A 24,531-nucleotide genomic window follows, 5' to 3' on the forward strand; every position below is an offset into this window, starting at 1 on the left:
CAAGAGGCTCATAATTAATGCAACTGGGATCCAGTACTGGTCTCTGTCTGGGAATTACAGCAGCGAGTTTTACGCAGATATTTTTCTGCGGGGTCGCCTTAGCGGACTCAAAGCTTTACATGCCGTGTGTGCCCTGCCGGGGCGTGGGACGCGGTCAGAGGGAAGCGGGCCCTGCTGCCACCCCGGCCTCGGCACAGACCGGCCCCGGCACAGACCGGCCTCGGAGCAAAGCAGCCCCGGCTCCCGGCGCGGTGTGAGGCGGCGGGAGCAGAGCAGGTGAGCGATGATTCCTTCTAGTGAGGGCACAGGGCCGCTGCTGCTTTCGGAGCCGTCACGGGCGGGGCGGGCACCGAGCCCACGCAGCATCCAAGCCCGGGGATTGCCCTGGAATTGCCGAGCGGGCGGGGAGGGCCGCTACCCTTTGGCGCTGATTCCGCAGGAAAGGTTTGGCTGCCTCTGGGGCAGCCCCAGCCCCACTGCGGAGCCCCCACCCCGCTGCATTTTCCTCTGAACCCGGCGGTCCCTCAGCGCCCAGGGGCCGAGGGACGGGCTCCGCGGGAGCACCGCGCGCGGCGGTGGCTGCCAGAGCCCTCACGGATGGAGGCGGCCGCCGCCCGCCCCGCCTCGGAGTAGAGCGGAGAGGCGGCCCGGTCGCCACAGCAGCCGCTCGAGTCTGTGATCTACGGGTGGTGCAAAAGGCTTGGGGGACCTTCCCCGGGCGCTCTGCGCGTCAGAAGGCGCGGGCAGCCGCTTCCCGCGGGGAGCAGCAAATGCGCGGCCGCTGCCGGGCCCGAGCCCCGCGGGTACCGCGTACCTGAGAGCGCTCGGAGCGTACGGCACAGCCCCGACACTGCCGGGGGACGCGCCCGCCGCCACAGCGCCGCCATGCTGTACGGCACAGGGCCCCGCGCCCGCCAGGACCCGGCGGGCTGGCCGCGCAGCGCCTGAGCGGAGGGCGGCGGGGCCCCACGGGGATCGCGCGGGAGCCGCCTGAGGGGAGCGCTCGGCGCGGAGCCCTCATGGCGCTGGGGGAGGCGGGCACAGGCTCTGGCCCTGGTGAATCGCACACACCGGCACGGAATCGTTAGGGTTGGAAGGGACCTCTGGAGACCACCCAGTCCAAACCCCCGTACAAATCACGGCCACCTGGAGCAGGTGGAATGGTGGTTTGGAATGTCTCCAGAGAGGAAGACAGCACGACCTCTCTGGGCAGCTGTTCAAGTGCTCTGCCACCACCAACATGAAGTTGTTCCTCATGTTGAGGTAAAACCTCGTGTGTTTTAGTTTATGGCCATTGCTTCTCATCCTCTCATATCATTAATGAGTTTCCCTTTCAGTCTTCTCTTCAGACTAAACAGGTCCAGCTCCCACAGTCTCTCCTTATAAGAGATGCTCCAGCCCCCTCATCATCTTCATGGCCTTTGGTGGACCCTCTTCAATAGCCCCTTGTCTTTTTATACTGAAGAGCCCAGAACTGGACACAGCATTCCAGTTCTGGGCTCCTCCATTAAAATCAGTTAAAATTTGTGTTAGACATTTGAAAGGAAAAAAAAAAAAAATCCCACAGTTTGCTTGACTGGCTTCCCCCCAGATCCTGCTGTAGAAAGGGCTTGGGAAAGGCCTTTTGGGAAAGACAAGGATCATGATGACAGCCCAAAACCTTCAGTGATGTCCGAGACTTGTCCTTTCCCCTCTGAACCAGCCATTCCTCTGTAGCAGACGTGGTGATAGGAGCTGCCACAGCCCCTCCTCAGGTGCAGGTCACTGGCTGACAGAAACCTCTGAGGAGGTTTGAACAATGCACCTTCTATGAGGTGTTAGGTGCTACACTCAGTGTTATTCCATGTTCCTGTGACACATTCAGGATTGTGAGCAGGACTCAGGTCTGGAGCAAGGGGTTCCTCTGCTGGAATGCTGGAGTGGGGCCCAAGCGGTGTAGGTCACTGACCCCGATCTGCACCAACAGTTTGCACACATGGCTGGGCTGTGCTGGGACAGATTTCTGCTCAGGACACCCTCTCAGAGCACCTGCAGTGCCTCAGCCTCCAGCAGCATCCCTATCCCTGTGCCCCATGCCTGCTATTGATTAAACCAGGGTGATGCTGCTGACCTATCCCGAATGGGAGCTCTGAGAGTTAATAATGCCATCATAATGTTAATGATGTGTTCTGACAGCCTGAGGTAAAAAGGCCTCAAAGCTGCCATTGATCAAAGCAAATCAAGGGAACGAGTTTTCCTCGTTCAGAGGCGCTGGCTTGGCCTTCACTGAAGCTCAGTACTCGCCCTGCCTGTTGCTGTAGGTAGTGGGTTGTATGTGTTAAGTGCTACCACAGCCAAAAGTTTGGGGCAAGAGAATCACAAGGTTTTTTTACAGAAAAAAAAAAGGTTTTAGGCAGTCGTGGTTCAGGCTTTGGAACCGAGGCCTCGCTCACAAGGGGGCAGCATCCAACCATTTTGTTTCAGGAAACATCGATCCTCTGGTCCACAGCTGAGGAGAAATGGCAGGAAATTAAAATACTCAAAGAAAGTTTTATAGAATTCACTTCACCTCCAGTGTAGTCTCATTATTTTTGTTCACCCCGTAAAGTTTGAAAATACATTAAAAAACCCAGGAATTATTATCACTTTAGTAAATGGATTGATGATTTTTTCCCAGCATCATTGCTATTAAACCTCCCACCCAAAATACAAGAAAACCAAAAGCAAATTCTGTTATCACTAGAAACACTGTTACCCACTGAAAAAGCAGTAGAAAGAAATGACTAGAGCATACTGAGAGGTCTTTGAATTAAAGAAACCTTGAGCATATTCAGATGTAATCTTTTATGCTTTTCAAGGTGCATGCATGCAAAGTTGTTTCAGCTTTTCATGTTAGCCACTATTCTGAGTTGAATCAGGCAGTGTTGAGAATATGCTCTTCACACAGATTTAGTTCAGACACGTAGGATCAAGGGTAGAATTGACTCTCCCCAGACACAAAACAAGTTTATGTGAGGAGATGTCCCTGCAGCATTATGGTGTTCTGCTAATAAGGAAAGGCCTTAAATGTGGCAAAGCAAGTGAAACTAAATTGAATCAAATGAAAGGAAGATACTGTCGGTTTCTTCTGCTGCATCTCAAGTGAAAGGATGAGAGGAAATGACCTTAAAACACTAAAAGAGGTTCAGACTAGAGAGTACAGCTGGTGCTGTGCCATGGTGTGACCATGTGATGCTGGGGTGTGCCCAGCCCTGTGGCTGTATCCCACAGCTCAGAATAAAGCACAGGGCAGCTCCACAGGCTTTCCCATCAGAACCAGCTTCAGAAGAAAGTCCAAACTCTGTGCTGTGCCATTCCACTTGTTCTTGGCTTGGTTGATCCTCGAGAGTGATAGAGACAAACAGCAGCAGCGAGGAGTGGGTTGTGCTGATGGTGACAGTATCAGTAAAAGCAGCAGCCCCTGGTATTTCCTTCTGTCAGCACTGAGTAGGTGTGTCTGTGCTGCACTTCCAAACCCTTTTTCAGCAACAAGAGACAGATAATGGTTATCAAATGTGGTTTCTACTGTACCTGTGGCTCAGCTCATATGGCTTTCTACTCTTAATTTAATTATTTTCTGGTTAGCATTATGTTGATTAGATAATTAGTGATACACATTATTTATATATATAAAATATATCTTAATTTCTTTTAAGAAAACAAGTATTAAGTCCTTTAGGAGCAAATATGTTTTATTATCAGGAATCATTTAGATAAAGCCTTGTGTTTCTGCAGTGAAAGCATATACTTCCAAAACTGAGATGCAAAAAACTTCTTCCAAGATAGTTATCAGATTTAGCATCATATTTCCACTAATTTTGTTAGTTGTAGCTTGTCATATTTGAAGTCATAAATGAACTTATACACTAGTTGTGGTTTGGTTTATTTCCAGGTGGAGATGTTTATTCAATATACTTTAAAGAGTGTGGTCTTAACCCTGTATCGGAAATGTACACAAATCCATTCAACAAAAAAAGGTGCTTTGTAAGTCATGAATTGATTTTGTTAGCCGGCAAACTTTCTCCTTTTGAATTTATTGTGAAGACAGCTTGCAATTCTGTATGTTGTTTCCTTCGTAGGAAATACATTTTATTACATTTATCAATGGCTTACTTAAATTCTCCCTCACGAAGATGACCAGGGCCAAATACTTTTTCTACCAAACCTTTTAAAAATTTTGACTTTTCAAGCACATCTTCTTGTCTTTCCTGTTTTTCTGGCATAGTTTCCTTTATGTTTTACATTCCTAGATCAGCAGCCAGGGAGGGTGGGGACAAGAAGAGAGGTGTCAGGTAGATACTGTCTTTGGAAATCATCACTTTGTGTCCTTTTTAGTGGGTGGAGTGGGGAATCCATTCTCTCAGAGGTTGCATTTTGTGGCGTGACCTAATGAATAATTTACAGAGTGGCGGTGAACTCTGCTGTGTTGCTGGTTGAACTAAGCTGTCTCCACATCAGGTAGGACCTTTTGGTTTCTTACCATCTCTCTCTTTTAAAGATTATTCAAGAATTATTTTCAGAAATTTGTCTCAAAGGAGGACTAGTTCAGAATTTAATCTATGCCTTTTTATTTGGTCCTTCCTTCCTTAACATAGATCTTCTGTTCATAGTTTGTCCTGATTGTAATTGATTGCAAGTAAGGGGAAAAAACAGCAGAAACAGATGAATCTTCAAGTAACACAAGTTCTTGGCTTCATTCAAATGCTTCAGCACATATTGCCAAAAAATGTGAGGGTAGAAAAGAGAGAAATGTGTAGACTTAACTGCTTCAGAGTTTTTGTGATGAGTTATAAAGTCCTTGAAAGCTGAAAGGTTTTTTTAATCTTCCTGATAACCTTTTAAGAGGCACTGTAAACACAAAATAGTCTAACTGCTTGTATTATCTGTTCAAATTTAGAGTACGACTTTGCTGGCCACCTTTCTTCTCTTTTAGCTGTTTCCTGTTTTAGATATTGCCAGGCAGTTTCCCGATTCAGACATGAGTGGTGCTTCCTTTCTTCAAAATTCCTCTTTTTCATGTTTCTCAGCAAGACAGACTAATTTGACTGTGGAAAACAGCAAATTCCCATAAAAGAAAATCCCTCCTGCTATTCTGAAAATGCAAGCTCAAAAGAATTTTCTTCCACTCAGTGTTTCACATGATCTCTGGGGTTTATGATAATGTGCTAGCTCTCCTGTCTCCCTTTGTTTTGGCTTTTAAAAACCAGTCTTTGTCCAGGGTTATTAGAAGAAGGGAATGCCATTTGTTGTTATGCCAGGCATGGATTTAGGGGGGAAAGCTCTGGCTCCGTGCTATGCACAGCAAGTGGGAATGGCCCAGCCACGCTGCACCATGTGACTGCAGCTGGGAGCTCTGGCCATGAGCAGGTCTGCTCAAGTTTGTGCAGCCAGATCAGAGCTGAAGTGGCGACTGTCAGGGTGAGTCAGCCTGAACCAGCCAGTTCTCCTGAGCTGCTGCCGTTCATGTGATGTTGCTCCTGGGCTAATGCATCCTGGTTCTACACCTTCCCATAGATGTGCCCTGGGAATCCAGTACCTGATAGATATTCTGAAGTCCTTTAAGATCTTGGCCCTACATAAAAATAGTATTACACCAATACATTTGTAGCTCTCTGCATTAATATCAGGGCAGATAATAATAATATGTATTAATATCAGGGCAGATTTTTACTGTCTAAACAAGGAAAAGTCATATAGATAGTATGTAAATTTATGCACTGTGGAGTTTGTAGCATTGTTAGTATATTAGTAAAAAAACTTGCAAAAATATCCACACTTATAAAGACCATGTGCTGGGCTAACAGGTAAATTAAAGAGAGACATGAACCAATGTCTATCAGGCTACCAAAGAAACTTCTCTCGGGGAAGAAAATACCCCATAACATATTGCAAGATTTCAACTTTCTATTAACTTGGAAGCAATTTATGGACATTATCACACAGTTTGGGTGTCTTAACCAACTTAACCTCTAGCTTTGTCTAACTTGCAGTTATTGCCATTCACCATTTTTACTTATGTAATAAAATATGTAGACAACAGCAAGGGTTACTTGCAGGCGTAGCTTTTATCACACAAGTAAACAGCCGTGGGCAGGCAGAAGCAAGTTTGCTCCTCCCATGCTTCGAGCCTGAAGAATATAATTCAGCTCCAATTTAGAAGACTTTTAGAAGTGTTGTCATGGGATGTTGCTCAATCTGGGAAGTCTTGGCACTAAATTATGCTGCTAAGCAGAAGCTGGGCTGACACCACCCACAACCGGCTGTAGTTAACTGCAAGGACTTCTCCAAAGAGCAGCTGTGCACTTACACAAGGTAAAGCTGTATACTTACTCAGTGCTTAGAGTAAGTTTTGCTGTTTTGACTCTTCTCTCCACAGCCCAGCAGTAAAAAAAATTCTCTGCTAATTTGAATTGTGGGAGGCATCAGGGATCATGTGGACGCAACCAGCTTTTGACCAGACAGGAAATTACTGTCAGTGAAGCTGGACTGCAGTATTGCTTACTTCATTCTTTGTTGTGCTTGATGTCTAGATTATAAGAAAATATTTGCAGAGCTAAAGCTCTGTTATACAAGGAAGGGATAGTTGAAAGTTATTCTGTATTGACATTGGGGACTGTGCTGTATTGCAGGGCTTTAGTTATGTTTTGTTTAGAGCTACTAGAAACATTTCAATCTTCACCACCTATTTTTTGCCACAATTCTTTTTTCAATTAATCTGCTTAAAATTATTTGGTTTTCTCTTGTCATGCTCTCAGGTGGTCCCTAATTCTTTCAAGGACCTCCCCTATCACTTGACAAAGCCTGAAGTTCTCAGAACTTCAGCTCCTGTTTCTGCCACGCTTGGTACAAATACATTCTTTAAGTCTTTAAAAAGTTTTTAGGCTTGAGCTTCAAACACTTGCTGACTAGGTCTGAGTTTTGCAGTGAGAATACAGGAGAGAACTATTACCCTATTGTGGTTAGGATTTTTTTGTTTTCTTCTGATTTTCTCGATGGTGCAATTTAATTGCAGCTGGATTTTATTGTTCCCACCTCAAAGGAAACAGTTTAGACAGACAAGCTGAAAACAATGTTTCCTAGAATAAGCCTCTTCCTTTACCTTAGAGCTGTTTGTAGCAGAGTATTTTTCCAGCTAGAAGCCAGAGAAATTCCAATGTGCTATTTATAATGTATTGATTGCAGCTCCTCCTGTAGTTGCTATTAAGCCATTTGCTATACATACCTCGCCTGCCTCCAGCAGCACTCTATATTTAACCCACATGCCTAGGTCTTGTTCCTACCAATTCTGCTCTGGCTTTAGCATGCCACGTCTGAGCTGAAAAAAGAACTAAATCCCTTGGGCCAAATTCATTCCTGAAGTTGCTTGATTGAACACATTGCATTTATACTGAGCACAGATTTGGCTCACACCTGACTTTGTCAGCATTCACTGTGCTGTAACTAAGTAACAAGAGCACGGTCGTTAGGGGACAGATGAATAGCTTTCTCTACGGTTATTAGAGCACCGAGCACCTTTAAGGAGTGCAGAATCTGTGAAAGGAGGAGTTGGGGAAAAGGACACCGCTCCTTTTAGAGTCTGTGTAACAGAACTGATAAGCTATTCCTGTGATGTGATCGAATGTGACTGAATACTGCAGGCTCTTGGACTCTTATTCTGTAAAATCCACAGGAGAGCAGCACAGGAAAAGATCGGAGGGAACAGCTTCTGCTAGACTAAGAAAGGTACATATTTATATTTTCTTATTTGTCAGGCTTGACATGATGTGTTATCTTAGATAATGTCACTATTTTAAACAGTGGTGCTTTTGAAAGAAGTGGTGTTTTCCACATTCTGACTGGCACTCATTGTCAGGAAGCCAGTCCGTGGGCAGCAACAGCTTTCACAGAGAAAGAGTAGGACATATTTGTGTGTAATGCATTTGTACTGTATTGTAAATCTTGACAGCTGAAAGAAGTGAGATGAGATAACCCTGACTAAATTGAAAATTTAATTTATGGCTATAAGTATGCTGTAATTCGGTATTCATTTATATTGAAGAAAAAGCTGAATGCAAGTGAAGCTTCACATTCAAGTTCAGTCACATTTGGCTGAATAGCTGCTTTTATAAGTGTTTTGCTGCAGATGTACTTTATGGAGGTTTTCATTCTCAAGAGGGAGTTCTGCTACTCCAAAAATATCTCTGAAGAAGAGACAAAAAGCGAATACTTTTGCTTGCCAGCCCTGTCAGTGCTTATAGAGTATCCTTCTGATGCACATAATGGATATTATTTTTACTTTCTGTCCTTTCCAAACATACTCATTTACCAATACTGTCAAGCACGTCATACTGATGAACTCTGTAAACAACCTTAAACAACCTTTACTTTGTCTCTGCACTTCTGCTTACTCAGTCATGGGCTTCTCCAACAAAACCCTCAGGTTCAGAACCACATGCATCTGCACAGCTTTGCAGTATTGAAATACAAAAGGAAATCTTCCTGATTTACAGCTTTAGTTTGCATTAATAGAAAAGAGCTTGATCACATTAACAACTGCAAGCAACTTATTTGCCATCCAAGTTTAGCAATATTTCCTAGCAGCAGTCTGGTACCCAGTTTACATCTGCCAGTCTCATACTGTTGTCTTTCAGCATTCCTTCAGGATCACTGGAATTAAAAGTGACTGGGAATTTTTTGAAAAAACATAATTTTGGCAGCAGTCCTTGAAAACAGACCTTAATGTGTGAGGCCATTCTAAAGCTCTCTCAGAAAGCAATTTCTAGACAGAAACCCTCTATGCCCACTCCAGGCACTTTTCTGGGGGGAGCTTTCATTCAGGATTTGAAACCAATCCTTACCCTGCTCTATCTCAGGCTCCCTCTTCCCACACAATGTTTGATTACCTGCAATGCTGTGGAGAATCCTACCTTGCCTGGCGTGTTAGAGTTGTTAATTTTCATAGAAATAAGTCATCATTTCAGCGGAGATTTCCTTCCTAATCCTTCAGATCCCTCAGCAGGTGTCCTCACTACCAAGTTTCAGTTGTGCACTCCCCCCAGCCTGAAGAGCAGCCTGTGGACAGCAGAAAGCTGTGCTGGGAGAGAGGCAGATTTACAGTAGATTAGCTGGTAGCCTTGGAAGCAGGGCAGGAGCATGCAGTGGGGATTTGGGACACTAAGGATTCAGCCCTGTGATATCAGGAAGAGACAGTGAAATAGGTCTGTCCTCAGAGCAGTTAGCCAGTTTGGTCTTTCCTCTTTCAGCCCTTTCTCCCTACCTCTATATGGGGCAAAGGCATTAAATAACAGCTTGATTTTATTCCCTGGGGAACATGAAAATCTCAGCTTAGAAACCTCTTCACAGACCAGCTCCTAGTGTGCTGTCAGGGCAGAGCACTTTCTGCTTTTGTCAGTCCACTGCCTCCCAGGTAGGATTTGTACAGTTCTGCTGGGCCGCCCTAACCACTGGTCTTAAACACTGGTACAAATGGTACAAACACATCTGGAGTGCTCCAGGAGGAATAAGGACTTTCAGAAACAAACACTTCCTAGGGGTACCTGAAAGGGTCATATTCCTGAAAAGCTGTCCTTCTAAAGGCCTGGTGAAGTGCATGTCTTATCCTTGAAGAATTCTCTCTGCCAAATCTGGCTTTAATCATGCAGTGTGTTCACTAGGTCAGTCTGGATTAGAATGCTACAATTCCTTGCACCTGTATGTTGGATGGAGATGAGGCCTCTCTGTGTGGCCAGTTCATTCTAAACACTGCACTTCTTTTTGGGACACACAACCATCATATAAACCTTCTGCTCTGGGTAATAGCACCAAATACCATCGAGAGAATGGCTGCTGGGAAGGGAGTTTTAAGTGGGTAGCAATTATCCTAATTGAAATCTATATAGGGAGAATGGATTTAAACACCCTTATGAAGCTTATTTGATGGGGCTCCCAAGTAGGCAATAGGCACTTTTCTGTTCTCTTCCTTTCATTCAGTAAGAAGAAATTTGTATTTGTTTTCTTTCAACGTGAGAAGAGGGAAGGAGAGGGAAGACAAAAGGCTATGGGGGCAGAAAACAATCTTTAGAACTTTGCATTTATAGAAGACAGAAAAGTTTGCAGTGAAGTTAAATTATAGTAATTTGAAAAAAAACTGAGAGGAAAATCTAGATTTCAGGCAAGAAATAGTGAAAAATTATATAAAGTCTGTTCAGATTGTTTTCATGATGTCAGTGGAAAATCTGAATGTCAAACTCCCAGACTAAGTTTCCATTGAAATACAAGTTATTCACATTTGGCAATATGATGATTATTTTTCACAGAACAGTTGCACTCACTTGAAAATACATAAACAGTAACAAAAGAATAGAAGGTAAAAAGATTTTTTTGACCTTTAAATGTACTAAATTACAAAGCTGTTGAATTGTGTTGCCTACAGCAACAGGATACAATAATGTTTGGCAGAAGTTAGCTTAGACTTTCTGACCAAAATACTCTGCCTTTCTTTCTCTGGGAAAACATCAAGAAAAACAAAATGCCACAAAAGAGAGATTGCCTCATTCAAGACAGCACAGGACTAAGAGTCAGAAACTCCAGTCCCAGCACAGCACAGATCTCCTCTGGCCTAGTGCAGAACATTGTTCAAATATGTGTAGAAATGTGCTGAGTCTTCTGCATTGTTTTCACAATGCTTCATAGGCAGCTAATAATCCTTCCTAGTGTACAAATCCTCTGCTTACTTCAGTGCATCAGTGTCTAAAGGCATAATTTCAGGAGAAGCTGAAAAAGGTTGAATGATATAAACTTATCAAGTGCTTCCCACTCACCAGGTTATGTGAGTTAATAAAGTCAGAATTAGATTCTAAACCCTTTAGCACCAGAATGCTAAAGTACTGTCTGGATGTGTGGAGACTGGTAATGAACTCTTAAACAACCAACCAGTACTTGGCAGTTAGATTAAAGGCATGAAAAATTACAGCAAGACTGCCTGTACCATCTTTCCTCAAAGGCCTGAATTGTCAGCTGGCTGAGAGCCCTTTAGGAAAGCATTTGAAGCACTGCTTGTCTCCACATTTTCCCAGTTGTTCATAAACTCAAGAATAATAATGTCACATAGGCATTTGCTGGGCAGACAAAACTCCTTTGCCTTTCTTCAGGTGTTATCCATACATTCATAGCAGGGACTTTTCTGAAAAAGATTTATTCAGCTTTACAATTGAAAGTTTGCACACGTAGCAGTCACTTTAACTCTTGTGGCAACACAGAGCAAGATAAGACAGCTCATCCAAGGCCAGATTAGGAAAACATTGCCAAAATGAGACTGAAAGCTAAGTCCCCTGGCTCAAGGTCACAAAGTTTACTCTCATTCCAGCCCTGGAGAATAACAGGCTAATGTATGTGCTGTCTTTGTACAAAAAGGGGGGGCTTTTTGTGATAATGTTTAGGAGTTAATTTTCAGTACAAAGCAAAGCAATATCAGTTTATCCAAGCTAAAACTGTAATAAGAAGCTCTGTAATTAGGCATAGAAGGATTCACCTTGATTAGAAAAATGTTCTATCCAGCAGTTTTCCACCTCACAAGTATTTCAATATTTGTAATCTCTTATTTTTGCATCTGTAGGAAATGACATCTTGGTAGTTACTCATAATGTAGTGAAATGTAAGCTTCAGAATAGTTAAATAGTCAAATTTGATACTTCTTTAATCCACTGAGTGTGAATCTCACTAGAGTATATACTTTTGTTAAAACTTAGACTACTTAAAGGTGCTTACTTTCACATGCTTTCTTTTCCTTCTCAATAAAGATCAGTTTTTAGCAAAGGGATGTTGGTTTGGAATCTGAGAAGCAGTTGCAATCAGTAGTTTGCATCACATTTCCATACACCTTCCTCCAACAGTGCTATGAAAACTTTGTACAGTTTTTATGAAACATTGAAAAAGATCAATCTGGTTACTTGGACTTACCTTAATAATTGATGTTACCAATTGTTCTAATCCTTATTTTTTCATGTCAGGGAATTTTAGGAGCAATTATTTTTTAGCAGAGGTTGGAAAAATGTACCAGAAGGATTGATAAATAGCATTACTGAAAGATCCTTATTGTAACCTTTGGTGAAATGGCTGGAGTCAGCTGCATGAGAATAAAGACCAGGATGTATTGGTTTGGGCTCCATCACATGAGCATTTTTATGATTTTAGAAAAACTGAAGATCATATGATAGTAAGGGGATACTAAATCCCCTAATTTAACATCTGTGGCATTAATAGCAGATCCCTAAGTCTGAGCCAGTTTTCATGGTTTCTTTTAAAGCCAGTGGAATGTCTTAGGTGTTTCATCTCCACAGGCAGGTAAGTTGGGGCAGCACATTCCCACATTTTGTGTCTGCTTCTCTCTTTGAAAATGTCTTTTTAAATCTCTGTAAACTGAAGCAGAACTCCCATTCAAATGCTGATTGTTTGATTATGGTGTACATCAGGGGAAAACTGCTGAGCTGCATTATCAAGTTATGATTTGGTCTTATGAAACTGCCAAAATGAGTAAGATTAGATGCATAAGAAAATAACTCAGTGCTTTAGAAAGACTCATCAGTAGTTTGACAGGTTTGGGCATGAAATTTTAATATGTTTTCTTTTAAACTCTGTCTTCTCAAAACCAGATGTACTGATACGTGCTATTCATTCCTTCCCATAATGTTGTCCCTCCAGTTTTCTGTTTATTCCCTTGCTGAATTTTTCATTTGCCTGCTATTTTCCACTTCAAATTTTAGCTTTCAAAGAGAAGGCTCCCTTTATTATGGTGTTTCTGAAGCACAGAAGAGGCTGCAGTGCTAACCTGTGTATTTGGAACCTCAGTATAAGCATTAAATAATAAGAGTGGCTGCCTTGTAATAAGTGGTTATGGGAAACTTGACTGTATGCAACTTTTATTGCATACTTAATGAATCTCATGAATCCACATTAAAGCTAAAATTACTGTTGCATTTTCTAAACTGTCATAACATGACTGTCTCCTAGGTAGTGGTAGTTTTAAATTGGTTGAATTACACACTTAATTTTCATATCAAATATTTTCCAGCTAAGAATATGAAAGCAATTACCTATTTTGGTACAGATCTTTTTTCCCTCTGGGTGCATGACCATCACCATGCCTCTTGCTCTTGGCAGCCTGCCTTTACAGTCTACTGCTGTCACTAAATTTATTTTCACACCTAAGAAGAGAGAAATTAAGAGGGACAAACTTTGAAAAATACTGTGTAAAAAAAAAGAAAACCAAAAGTGTCCTTTTCTCTCTCTTTGGAAGGTACCTTCTCTGGAAAGTGGATTTCAGGATAATTGCCTCCTGAAGGAGTTCTGCTAAGAACAACCCATACTGCCAGTTTATGAAGGTGCTGGCATGTTATACAGAAATATTATTAATAAAAAACCCAGTAGCTGAAAAACATTCCTTGATACTTTAAAAATAAGTGAATTCATCTAGGAATGGAAAAACCAGCATGTACTCTGTAGGTTGTTTCTACCTGTGACCACCCTCTGGGGAGGCAGGTGGGCTCTGCTCTTACATGTGGTACCTCTTATGTGTGGTAGCATTCGTGTGGGAATCAAGTGCAAAGAGCTGAGGCACTGGAAAAAGTGGATCCCTCTGAATTCTTGATTCAGTCAGTCTGAAAAAGAAGTCTCAGCATTCCTGCAGGACAGGGAGCAGGGCTGAGTTAGCCTACAGAGGCTGTCTCTCCCTGTTTAGAGAAATCTCATTAAATGGTCTCATATCAATGCTAAGCAATAAAGGAAGAAAGCTGTTCCCCCCAAAATACCCTGCCTAGTTCATCCTGCTGCTCCCATCCACTCCTGCTGTCTGACAGATCTTTGAAGGGCAGCCCCAAAGATGCTGGCAGGATCTCATAGTGCTGAAGTAACAGCCCGTGGCAAGGTCTGCCCAGAGAATGCCAAAGTGTCCAATGTAAGCAGAGAATTCTGTCTGGCAGTGTCTGCAGTAATTCTGAATGCCAGCACTCCTCTGTGCTACAGGGACCTGACTGGAGCTGGACTGCCACCAAGTGAGTCACGGGGCTGCAGGGTCACAGTTTCACGTGTCCAGAGGCAGGAAAGTCAGAGATCTGCTGGCCTTAGGAAGATCTGGGCTCCATCCATTCATTGGAGTTCAGAATAATTATCTCTCACCTGTGTCAGTAATCCAAATCCATCAACAACAATCATACAATCAACTAAGCCATGAAAGTCAAGTAAAGGCCAGTCAAGTGAAGCTAGAGAGATACTTAATGTTAAACTAATGATCTTTCCACAGCCCCATCAAAGTTTTTAGTGGACAGATAATGTAAAATATTTTCATGTAGAAAAACTAAAAAGAGCTGAAGTCCCATCTGAAAGGTGCAGGACAACTGGGCCTGGTCAGTAGAACTACTTCTGCACAGAGGGAAAGAAGAAAAATTGACATCCAGGCCTTCATGATCCTGTTGAAATAATGAAGCAGGCTCACATTAGCTAGGAAAAAATATTCAGAAGGTCCAAGAAACAAGATATTAATGTGCTAATGATGCTGGCAGGCTCTGAAAGGAAACATCTCAGGTCAGACTTTGCAAGAAAAGCATTAAGGGTAACCGTTAACATTGGTGACTGCTTAAAAGCAAAAGAAATAGACTTTTAACAGCTCCAAACAAATCATACTTGCTCTGCAACTAAGATAAGAGAATGACTGAACAAAATCAGCTGTACTGTATCTTGAGCATATCTCCATGGAAACTCAGTCATCTTCTGAAGTCAAAATATGTTCTGCATAATGATTCAAAATTTAAGTAGTGGGGTAGATTTTCCCCATGTGTATATGCCAAATCCCACTACAGAAGGGAGGTCAGACCATCCATAAAAAATAGGATTTTTCTGGGACAATATTTGGGGAAACAAAAAAGAGAAGCAAGAACAAGTAGGAAGATATTTGTAGGAATGTTGTTATCTCCTAGAATGATATAATCCCTTTGTCATTGGTCTTGGGTAACTTAGGCAAAATTTTTGAGGATGTTGTAGCTCCTGTTGGAGCTAGAACAGATTTGATGCTGGAAGCTCCTTGTGCAGTGGCATGCTTGGAGCCAGGACTGAGCAGCTGTGTGGGGGAAGGGACCAGAGCATTAAATAAAGCTACTTGTTGACTGCCTGTAAAATTGGCTTCTAAAGGAAGTGCTACAGAGCACCATCCATTAGCAAGTGACAGAGAGCCTTTTACAGCTACTTTAGACACAATCATAATTAAACTCTGTGTGTTCCTGTTCAGTACAGTTGATTGTGAATTATTTAGCTCAATATTTACAAAAAGGACAGTCCTCTCCTGTGCCACCTTAACCCTGGGTTTTTCTCTTTTCTTCCAGATGCTGGAGAGCTCTTCAGTCCCTTTGTTCAGTGTCTTCATCCTGCTTTTCATTTTGCTGCTCATTGTGTTGCTCATCAGGAAAAATGCCACTGCTGCCCTTATCTGGAACGAAATAATCCGGGAGAAAGTAACCAATTTCATCATGAATCAGAGCAAAGAACAGAGGATTTTAAACTTTGTGCTGCAGAATGCAGTGCGAGGAGACCCCTGTAGTGTGCTGGACACTATAGATAAATACTGCTCCCAGAAAGAGTGGGCCATGAACGTGGGTGATGAGAAAGGTAATTGCAGCAAGGGTCAGCATCTGAAAAGATCCTTCAAGACTAGCACAGAACAGGACATCTGATTGTATTCACATGGCCACTTCCATCTGCTGCTGCAAAAAGCCCAACCCACACAGCCTTATGGTCAGCAGAGTAGTTCTGGGAACAGTCGTGCCTGCTCGTGCAGACATTTTTGAGGAGAAAACTTACATCCAGAAACACAGAGCCCCAGATGTGGGTTTCTGTGTTGTGCACATTGCAAGTGTGTGAGCAGAGAGTGGCAACTTATGGGTTAAATCTAGGGTTGCATTATACCCCACTTTTTACATAGGGTGCCTTCAAGGCATAATTCATTATGTTAAATACTTTCAGATCCTTAACAGCAAGATAGCAAATTGAAAAAAAACCCCAAAATTGTGTGTAACTATATGAATTTTGTATATGCAAGCATAAATGAGAAGTTTCTGTTGAAGGGAGAAATCCTATCCGTGTCATACAGTATCAGACATTGTTGCTATTTAGCAAGTAAATCATCTTGTTCTTGTCTCCTAAAGAAAAATATGGGAACAAAACCTTTTTTGCATAGCTGCAGGAAAGCAGCAATCTTTTCAAAAAACTATAGTGGCAAAATGTTAATATGTTCCCTTATGAATTAGAAACAAAAGCACCTCTTGCTGGGATATTTCTGGGGAAATTTGGTTAGTCTGGGATTAACATAGCTAATGAAAAACAACTGTAAGCATTGTGATAAAAATGCTCTTCTAACATGTGTACAATTTTAAAAGTAGCTCCTCAGCATACCTGGCTGGGGTGCTTAGGAGAGCAGAACTGTGGGTCATGGCTGAGTAGGAATACTTAAAGCTCTAAACTTCAAACATTTGTGATTAAGTTCTTAATAATTTCACTCTAATTTTGTTCTGATGGCCTTTCCTCAGATAAAAGCCATCAAAGCTGGAGCATCTTTAGTCTCTGAGATTTCAAGAGTGCCTACATGGCCTCAAGATGCCTCATCATCATATTAATAAATAGCACCCAGAAAAATATCCCTTAATGACCATGGCTTAGCATAAAATCCCTTCCACCACTTTTTGAGTTTAGTTATCTAGTTTTTAGCCATATAAATAAGAGGAAATTTCTCACAAATAAATCCTTTCTTTCAAAAGGACTGAATATAGTCACTGTCACTTCTTTTTGGGAACATTTTATGTTGCTAATAATTGAGTAATATTTTCCATTCCACAAATTCATGCAGTGAAACCAAATATTTTGTAGCTTTGCAAGTAGACTTTTCTTTTTTCCTTTAAAGATGAGTATTTGGAATAAGAAATATTATATCAGACTGCAGCATGTAACATTAGCAACAAACATGAGCACTCAAAATCCAGGAGTTATATATTTCACAAATATGGCTTCTGCAGTAATTTCTTGGAAAAAATTACTGCATTTCTCCCTTCTAACACTATAAATTAGTTGATTCAGGGAATTCCATAAGTTATATTCAGGGAATATAAATTAATTCAGGGAATTCCTTATTCAGAAATATGTATATTGTGAAACAAAGATTTCTTTTAGTTGAAAGTTTGCACATGGAAACTTAAAATGTCCATGATTATCTTGATCACAGGCCAGTTTGCAAAGGATACCGTATATAATTTGACATCAGCTCTTAATTTTCGAATGTCTTGAGCAACTGAGTACATGGTTTTTTAAAGTTTCTTGTCACAACTTGCTCTTCTGTATATGAACCAGTTTGGTTTTGTCAAAAGGTAATCTTTTCCCCTTTTAATCAGGTAAAATTCTGGACAAGACAGTGGAAGAGGCCAATCCATCAGTTGCCCTGGAGCTGGGAACGTACTGTGGCTACTCTGCAGTGAGGATTTCTCGGCTACTGAAGGCAGGAGCCCGTCTGCTCACTGTGGAGTTCAACCCAGAATTTGCTGCTATAGCTAAACAGATGATTGAGTTTGCTGGAGTACAAGATAAGGTAAATACCATTTTGTATTTGGTAAATACAATGGTGAATACCATTCACTACAGCAAAACTGGTTAGATTTTGGTTTTGTTTTTTTTTCTTTTACCCAGGGACCTTATAAATTTAACCAGCTCCATGCTTAGTTAGAGTGCCTGACCTCTCCCAGCAGGACTTCACTATATTGCCTTCCAAAAGTCAGAAGAATACTGGGTTTCTCAATATAAACGAAAAGGTGTCAAGACTAATTACAAAAACTGAACCATAGTCCAATTTGTTACAAAAGGTCACAGGAGTCAATTGTATTATGTGCAATGGACTTCAAATGAGAAGTATTTACCCAAATCTAGCTGGTCACAGTACCCATATCTAAGTTTTGTGCAGGCAGAGGTCTCTTGACTCTCTATAGCTGGTTGAGATGCAGGTGTTTCCAGTCTAAATCCCCCCCAGGTTGGGGGATTGATGCCTGAGAAGTGCCTGTCTATTCAGCAGACATCTCACTTCAATGGAGCTGGAAACACTGGAGGAAATAAGTCCCACCAAGGGACCTTCTAATGTGTTTCTTAACTTCTTGAAGAGAACCTGAAGTACCAGTACATCTAAAACTGCATTTGCCCATCTGATTTAATCTCCTGATCAACTATGAGTCATAAAACAGACATTTCCTTACCACTTTCTTCCTCCTCTCAGGGTATATGGTGCTTGCCTAACAAAAATCCACGTGCAGCAGCTGCTTTCAGTTTAAAGTAGTAATTCCAATAAACCTGTGAGGAAGATGTAACAGCCTCTGTCCTGTCTCTTCCCTCTCCTGGCTATATAAATTTTACATACTGTAGCCTCCATCTTTTTTCTAACCTAACCTGTTCTCTGCATCTTTTGCTTCCCTTGGACTACAAGACTCAACTGAGATGTAACTAAAACAAAAGTAATTAAAATCGCTGTTTTCAACAGGAGATTTCCATGTTTCTAGTAAAGACACACATTATACAACAAAAACACAGGTCACCTTTTCTGTTGTTAATTTAAAAACCAACAAAATCCAAACCACCCAAATTCGTATTTTGAAACTTAACTGAGTTGGTTTGTCAAAAATAAAAAGATATATTTGACCTAACCCTGCCAAATAACTCAGCTGACACAACATTGAGCTATAAACATGATCCCTGATGTCTGGCTACAATTTAAAATTAGCTGGGAGCATGTGATTTTTCTTAATGGTTCACAATTCATCACATGGATTTGTATTTCAGGTAAAACTCCTAGAAGGCCCTTCAGAGGAAATTATCCCCCAGCTGAAAAAAAAATATGAAGTGGATACTCTGGATTTTGTCTTCCTGGACCACTGGAAAGACAGATACACACCAGACACCATCCTGCTTCAGGTCAGTTTGCACTATTCCAGTCTTAAAAGTAAAGTGGCAAATATCTTCATGTCTGTGAGGCCTCTATTTTTATGAGGGACCTCATCTGATGTAAAATAAAGACTGGCAGCCAAAATAGCAGCCTTACAAGGAAAGAGGATTTGAAGGACAAGACCCTAAACTCTTGTTAAGGACAACTGCCAACACTACATAGCTAAGGACTCAGTGAGTACTGCTGAACCCTTCTGTTTCCTGAACATACAGGTGTGCAGTAGAAACTCTACTGGAGGAGAGCATGGCCTGAGCCTTGCACTCCCAGGAGTGTGTGCATGGTCACCAACCAGAACCCTTGACCCAAAGCTCATCCTGATCCTGGGAGTGGGTGAGACTTGGGACCTGCATATCCCAGCTCCACCTCTCTAATTTCCTCAGTATTCCTTTTTTTTCCCCTGGGTCTATGGTGCCAGCAGAGCCTCTTGATGAAATACTATTTTGGTAGCATGGCTGTGGTAGCATGCTGCAAAGCAATGTTAAAAAGAGTGCAGACTGCTCCAGCCAGGCACTTCCTAGGGAAATGCTGTCCAACTCTATGTCCAGCCCCAAATGTGTAAAAATTATGCTTATTTCTTCCCAAGCTGCCTTAACCATTACTGTGGGTATTACAAAATAAGTTGGCTCTAACAGCAGTAGGCAGTGGCAAAGGACTGCTGGATAGGAAGGTATTTTCAGGTGTTAACTGAGATGGACAACATCTGTACCTATCAACACAGCACATACAGATACTGTCCCAGCTGATAAAATTTTCTACAACTGCCTGCTTTTACGGACATGCCATTTTTCAATTATTTTCTTCAAATAAATCCACTTTTTTGAGCCTGCCTCTTAGATTGAGAACCTGCCAAATACTTCCTGACCCCTGCCTGAGGATTACAACACTATGTTCTGACCCAGCCTCCCTGTTTTTTTAGTTTTAAGCCCTGTCCTCCAGAAAGCTGTTTGAAAAGGAAATTTGTTTGGTGTTATGAACAGCTAGTATTGAATTTACACAGCAGTAGCTGAAGAAAATGTTCCCTCTGTACAGTTATTTTGCACTCAGAGAGTCCTTTCTTTTAAACTGCCTGTGTAAGGATGACTGAGCTCTTTCCACAGTGCATCCTTATCAGAACTTAGCCTCACAACACAGCCAAAGCAAACAGACGGTTTAGTTCCATGGTAGTGGTGATTCTGATGCAACTGTGATACAAAGTTGAAAAAAAAACTCCCGTGAAATTAAGAGGAGAAAGACAAAGAAAAGATCCTCAGATTTTTTCAGATGTCATAAGCTTTCTAAAATGTATTCTCAGCAGGTATTGAAGTATGAATAGTGAATATGAATTTATTCAGATGAAATATGTATATATTGGAAGTGGTCCAGACAAAAAAAGCCAGACATGAAGAGCATCTGAAATCCTGATGACCAGTGGAAAATCCAGTATGTTGTCTCTTCTAAGCTTCTGTAAGCTGTGCAATAGAAACAGACTGGAGGGTATTTGACATGTCTCTAAAATCACTTCTACTGTGCTCACTGGTGTTCAGTCCCCAGAGGCAAGAGCAATAAGCTCAACGGCTTCTGCAGGACACTCATCAACTGAACTGCTGTCATAGACTGGGAGTGACCAAAAACACCCCATGTTTTGGCTACAGCTACTGCCTGTAACCACAGGATAACAACAAACTGATTTAACTACAGACTTTGTTTTAAAACAGCTGGTAAGCCCAGATAAGCACTTCTTCTAGACAAAAAATACCAGTAAAAATTAGGTTTTTAGATTTACTGAGGATAAACATTGCACTTGAAGTGACTACTGCAAGTTAGTTATGTGTTGTGGAAATTCGTCAGAGGGATCTTCATTGTGCAAAAACCTCGCTTCATGCCCAGATCCCAAAGAAAACGGCAGGAAGTTGTTCAAGATGAAAGGAAAACAAGCACAGAAAATCTTTCATTCTTTTAGCAGTTCTGGAATCTGACTGAGTCTGGCCAAAGCAATACATGCTACTCTCAGGTGACCTAAAAAGCTACTACAGCAGTTTAATGCCATATTAAAAAAGTTTTTAAACACGAGGCATGACAGCCAAAACAAAGCCACCTTACTGATCATGTAGACATAGCTGGAAACAAGCTGAGGAGCAAAGCACACACTCCCACTTGATTTCCTATTTCAGAATCAGCATCTAATGTTGTACTAATAAACAGAAAAACTTAGCAAATGACCACAAAGGATCCAAGAGTTACTCAGCTTCTCCCACGTCTCTCTGACCTTGCAGACGTGTACCACGATGAGTTTTGGGATGCAGGCACTCGAGTATACCTGGTTAACATGAAAGTACATTACATTCAAGCCAATGTCTGCTTAACAGCCACTATGAAGCCATTTCTCTTCTTTCTAGGAATGCAACTTGCTGAGGAAGGGCTCAGTTCTTCTGGCTGACAATATAATTTTCCCAGGAGCTCCAGATTTCCTTAACTATGTCCGCAAGAGCCCCCATTTCCAATGCACTAACTACCCATCTCATCTGGAATATATGCAAGTGGAAGATGCTATGGAGAAGGCTGTGTTTTTGGGATAAAGAGAATCATTAATAATCAACTTTTGTTTCAAATGATGTAAATGCAACTGCACAGATTAACTTGTCCATGCTTTACAGGTTTTTTTTTTTAATTATTATTTTTTTATTTTGGAGCTTGTAATTAAACAAGCACTAGTGATCTTTTTAGGCGAGGTAGAAACCAGAATATGGAGTAAGTTGGGTCTGTGCCATTGTTCCACATTAACTCTGCAAACCCAAGGTGATGCACATTGCCTTGCCTTGACCAACACATCATCAAACAACAATCTGTCATTTTGAGCTCAACTTGAACAACCACAATTTGGGTTTAGGGTGGAGAAATACTCTGCAACTTTTGAAGACTTGTGTCCCCAAGATAAACTCATTAATCATTAGCAAGAGTGAAAAAAAACATTCATGTTGCAAGAAAAGACCATTTCATGTGCCCTGTTTTTGCTAAATTACTAGCATGCCTCTTGATGCAGTGAAGGCTCCTATTGTGAGATCAGATACTTCTTTGCACATTTACTGCAAAAGTTAATCATCTCTATGTGAGAGAAAAGAGCACACACTGAAAGAAGGCAGACCCATGCAGTGATTAGAACAACAAAACAGAATTTTGAAAACACAAACAAATAAAATTATTAATCTGCCCACGCAGAGGCAGGGAAAAGTGAAGTAGTAAACAGATTAAAATAAATACAGTGACAGGTAACAAAAGGACCAGACTCTTTCCAAAAGGAACACAAAACTGCATCGTATTTGACCTGGATGAAATGCTGGTTTTCCCCTCATTATACTGTACATACATAGTACGTGCTTTTAGGGGCAGGGCAAGCTGCTTATTCTGAAATGCTGGATATGTTTAAAATGTTGTATAGAAATAAAGTCCAGAGAGAGTGGGTTCTAGCAGGTGGGCCCTGCATGCCCTGGTTAACCTCAGTGCTGTTACACCATGTGAATAGTGTGGGTCGTCACTGAGAAGATTCAAAGCCAAATACAAAGTCTCTAACTCACCTGAAAATGCAGAAATCCAGTGGCATTTCCTAGCACATGTCCTGCTGTGATTATATAAGGCAGCAACAGTCACATTTCTAAATAAAAAATAAAAAACAACAGAGCAAGGGAATGACTTGTAATTTTTTCCAATGAATTCTGTACTGCACATGAGGCTTCCAGACGTGAAACAGACACAGAAAGATCCAACAGTTGAAAATCAGAGTGAAAATCAAGGACAACTATTCTTGTCTTTCCCAGGATGAATTCTTTCAAGCCTGTTATGAGTTTCTTCCTTGCATAGCCCACCTTACCACAGTGGTCCCTCCCCTGGCCTGTGTGCTGCAGAAAATCCACCACCAGGACACTACTAAGGAGCAGAGGATCATCAAAAGAAAACTAGAATGGGCTAAGGTGACAGTCAGTTTAGAAATGGACCAAGCAAACCATGGTGACCCAGCCAGTTTGTAAAGTGTGCATTTCACAGGACAGGACAGAAGAAGGCAACACTATCAGAGTTTTCCTGACAAGGTAACTGTCAGATCATGAAAGACACAGATTTCCTGTACTGGGTTAGATTATGCAGAAGCAGCCTCAGGTGACTCTGTTGTACTGTTCTGTGTAGAGCCAACACTGAGTTCTAACACCTCCATCTTGTACTGAAAGTCAGTGATTAGTTCTGGTATTCAGCTCAACTCCAAGTCATTGGACCAAAGTCCTTCAGGTGGTTGGAAGCAATTTTTGCAAAATTTCCAATGCAAAATAATCAAGTACATTTACTGGCAAATACAAGTTTGTAGGGAAAACTGGAAAATCTGGATACATACTGTTGACCAGAAAATTTGTCTGTGTACTCAAAGCCTTGACTCTAAAGAATCCTCACTTGTGTTTAGCCCTAAACACCTTTGCACCCAACAGACACTCCTGTCATAGCAGGGCACATCACACAGGCTGATGAGAAAGCCAGTCTCAGAAGGATGAGTAAGAGTAAACAGGTAGACTCTTCTGCACTTTACAAGAGAGGATCAGAATAATGGCCAAAATTACTGTTCAAGAGACTGTCAAGAAGATTAGGAAAGGTGGGAACCTGTAGAGTGGATATTTCAAAAGATGCAGTAGTGAATAATGTATTTGTAATACACGTGGCAAATATAACAGCCACCTTTTAGTATAAAAAGGTATTTTAATTCATTAGAAAGCATCTCCTACCTGGCAAACTGTAAAAATAAACACAATGTATGTTCTATCAGCATATTTGCAGAATTCCATATGTACGAAAAATTTTTCCACTTCACTACATTTTTGAAATGCTCTTAATTATTGGCGGCAAGGGATGAAAAGAAAAAAGCCAGACTCAGTTTGCATGACTGACAATTAGAAAAAAGGCTTTTGGTCAGTTGAGCAAATATGATCTGGAGTCACTGACACATAAATGTGAAATATCCCAGGGAAAAGAGACACTTTTCAAAATAAAGTCACACTTTGAATTCTGGGAGAAGGAAAAGGCAGACAGTGGATCTTCTAATTTGAACATATTTTAAAAAAACCTACTGAGTGTTACTGCAACATCAGCCTATTACAGTTAGAAGACACAACCTATGCTTGCACAAACTGTGTATGGAATGGTGCATGTGGAGCATGTGTTTAAGGAGTGCCCATGATAGAAAGCTCCCAAGGGGAAGAACTCTCCTAAAGCAACGAACACATATCTCTGCAAATTCTCACAGCTCACGTCAGAAACAGATGATCTCACCAAACACTGGTAATTTACACCTATTCTCCAGATGACAGTTACTGTCTAGGTTGTCTTAGTGATTCAGGCAGTACATGAGAGTGAGGTCTGGTTTCTGCCAGAGCCTCTTTGTTAACTCAGAGGGACATGATACTGTCTTTCAAAATATTGTACAAGAAAGGAGGATTTAAGAGGTAGTGAAATATAGCACTACTGACTTCTGCATAGCAGCACCCATGGAAGTGATCCTTCCA

General features: G+C 41.5%; 2 protein-coding genes across 4 annotated transcripts in view; one reads left to right on the forward strand and one right to left on the reverse strand.

The window, feature by feature from the left end:
- TXNRD2 (thioredoxin reductase 2) overlaps nt 1-887 on the reverse strand; it is a 32,131-nt gene extending 31,244 nt beyond the window's left edge. The window contains exon 1 of the mRNA XM_066562495.1: nt 815-887. Coding sequence (XP_066418592.1) covers nt 815-887 — 73 coding nt within the window. The remainder of the gene's footprint in view (nt 1-814) is intronic.
- On the forward strand, nt 152-22,669 carry COMT (catechol-O-methyltransferase). 3 transcript variants are annotated; one of them, XM_066562498.1, is made up of 5 exons: nt 152-276; nt 15,369-15,651; nt 17,424-17,617; nt 18,853-18,984; nt 21,391-22,669. In XM_066562498.1, the coding sequence occupies exons 2-5, from the start codon at nt 15,369-15,371 to the stop codon at nt 21,568-21,570; spliced, it is 789 nt and encodes a 262-aa protein (XP_066418595.1). In that variant the 5' UTR covers nt 152-276; the 3' UTR covers nt 21,571-22,669. The 3 variants fall into 3 exon arrangements, with proteins under 3 accessions (XP_066418595.1, XP_066418594.1, XP_066418593.1); XM_066562497.1 differs by lacking the exon at nt 152-276 and adding an exon at nt 6,175-6,330; XM_066562496.1 differs by lacking the exon at nt 152-276 and adding an exon at nt 7,434-7,740.
- The last annotated feature ends 1,862 nt before the right edge of the window (nt 22,670-24,531 follow it).

The sequence above is a fragment of the Molothrus aeneus genome, chromosome 18 (assembly GCF_037042795.1).
Source record: "Molothrus aeneus isolate 106 chromosome 18, BPBGC_Maene_1.0, whole genome shotgun sequence".
Taxonomy (NCBI): Eukaryota; Metazoa; Chordata; class Aves; order Passeriformes; family Icteridae; genus Molothrus; species Molothrus aeneus.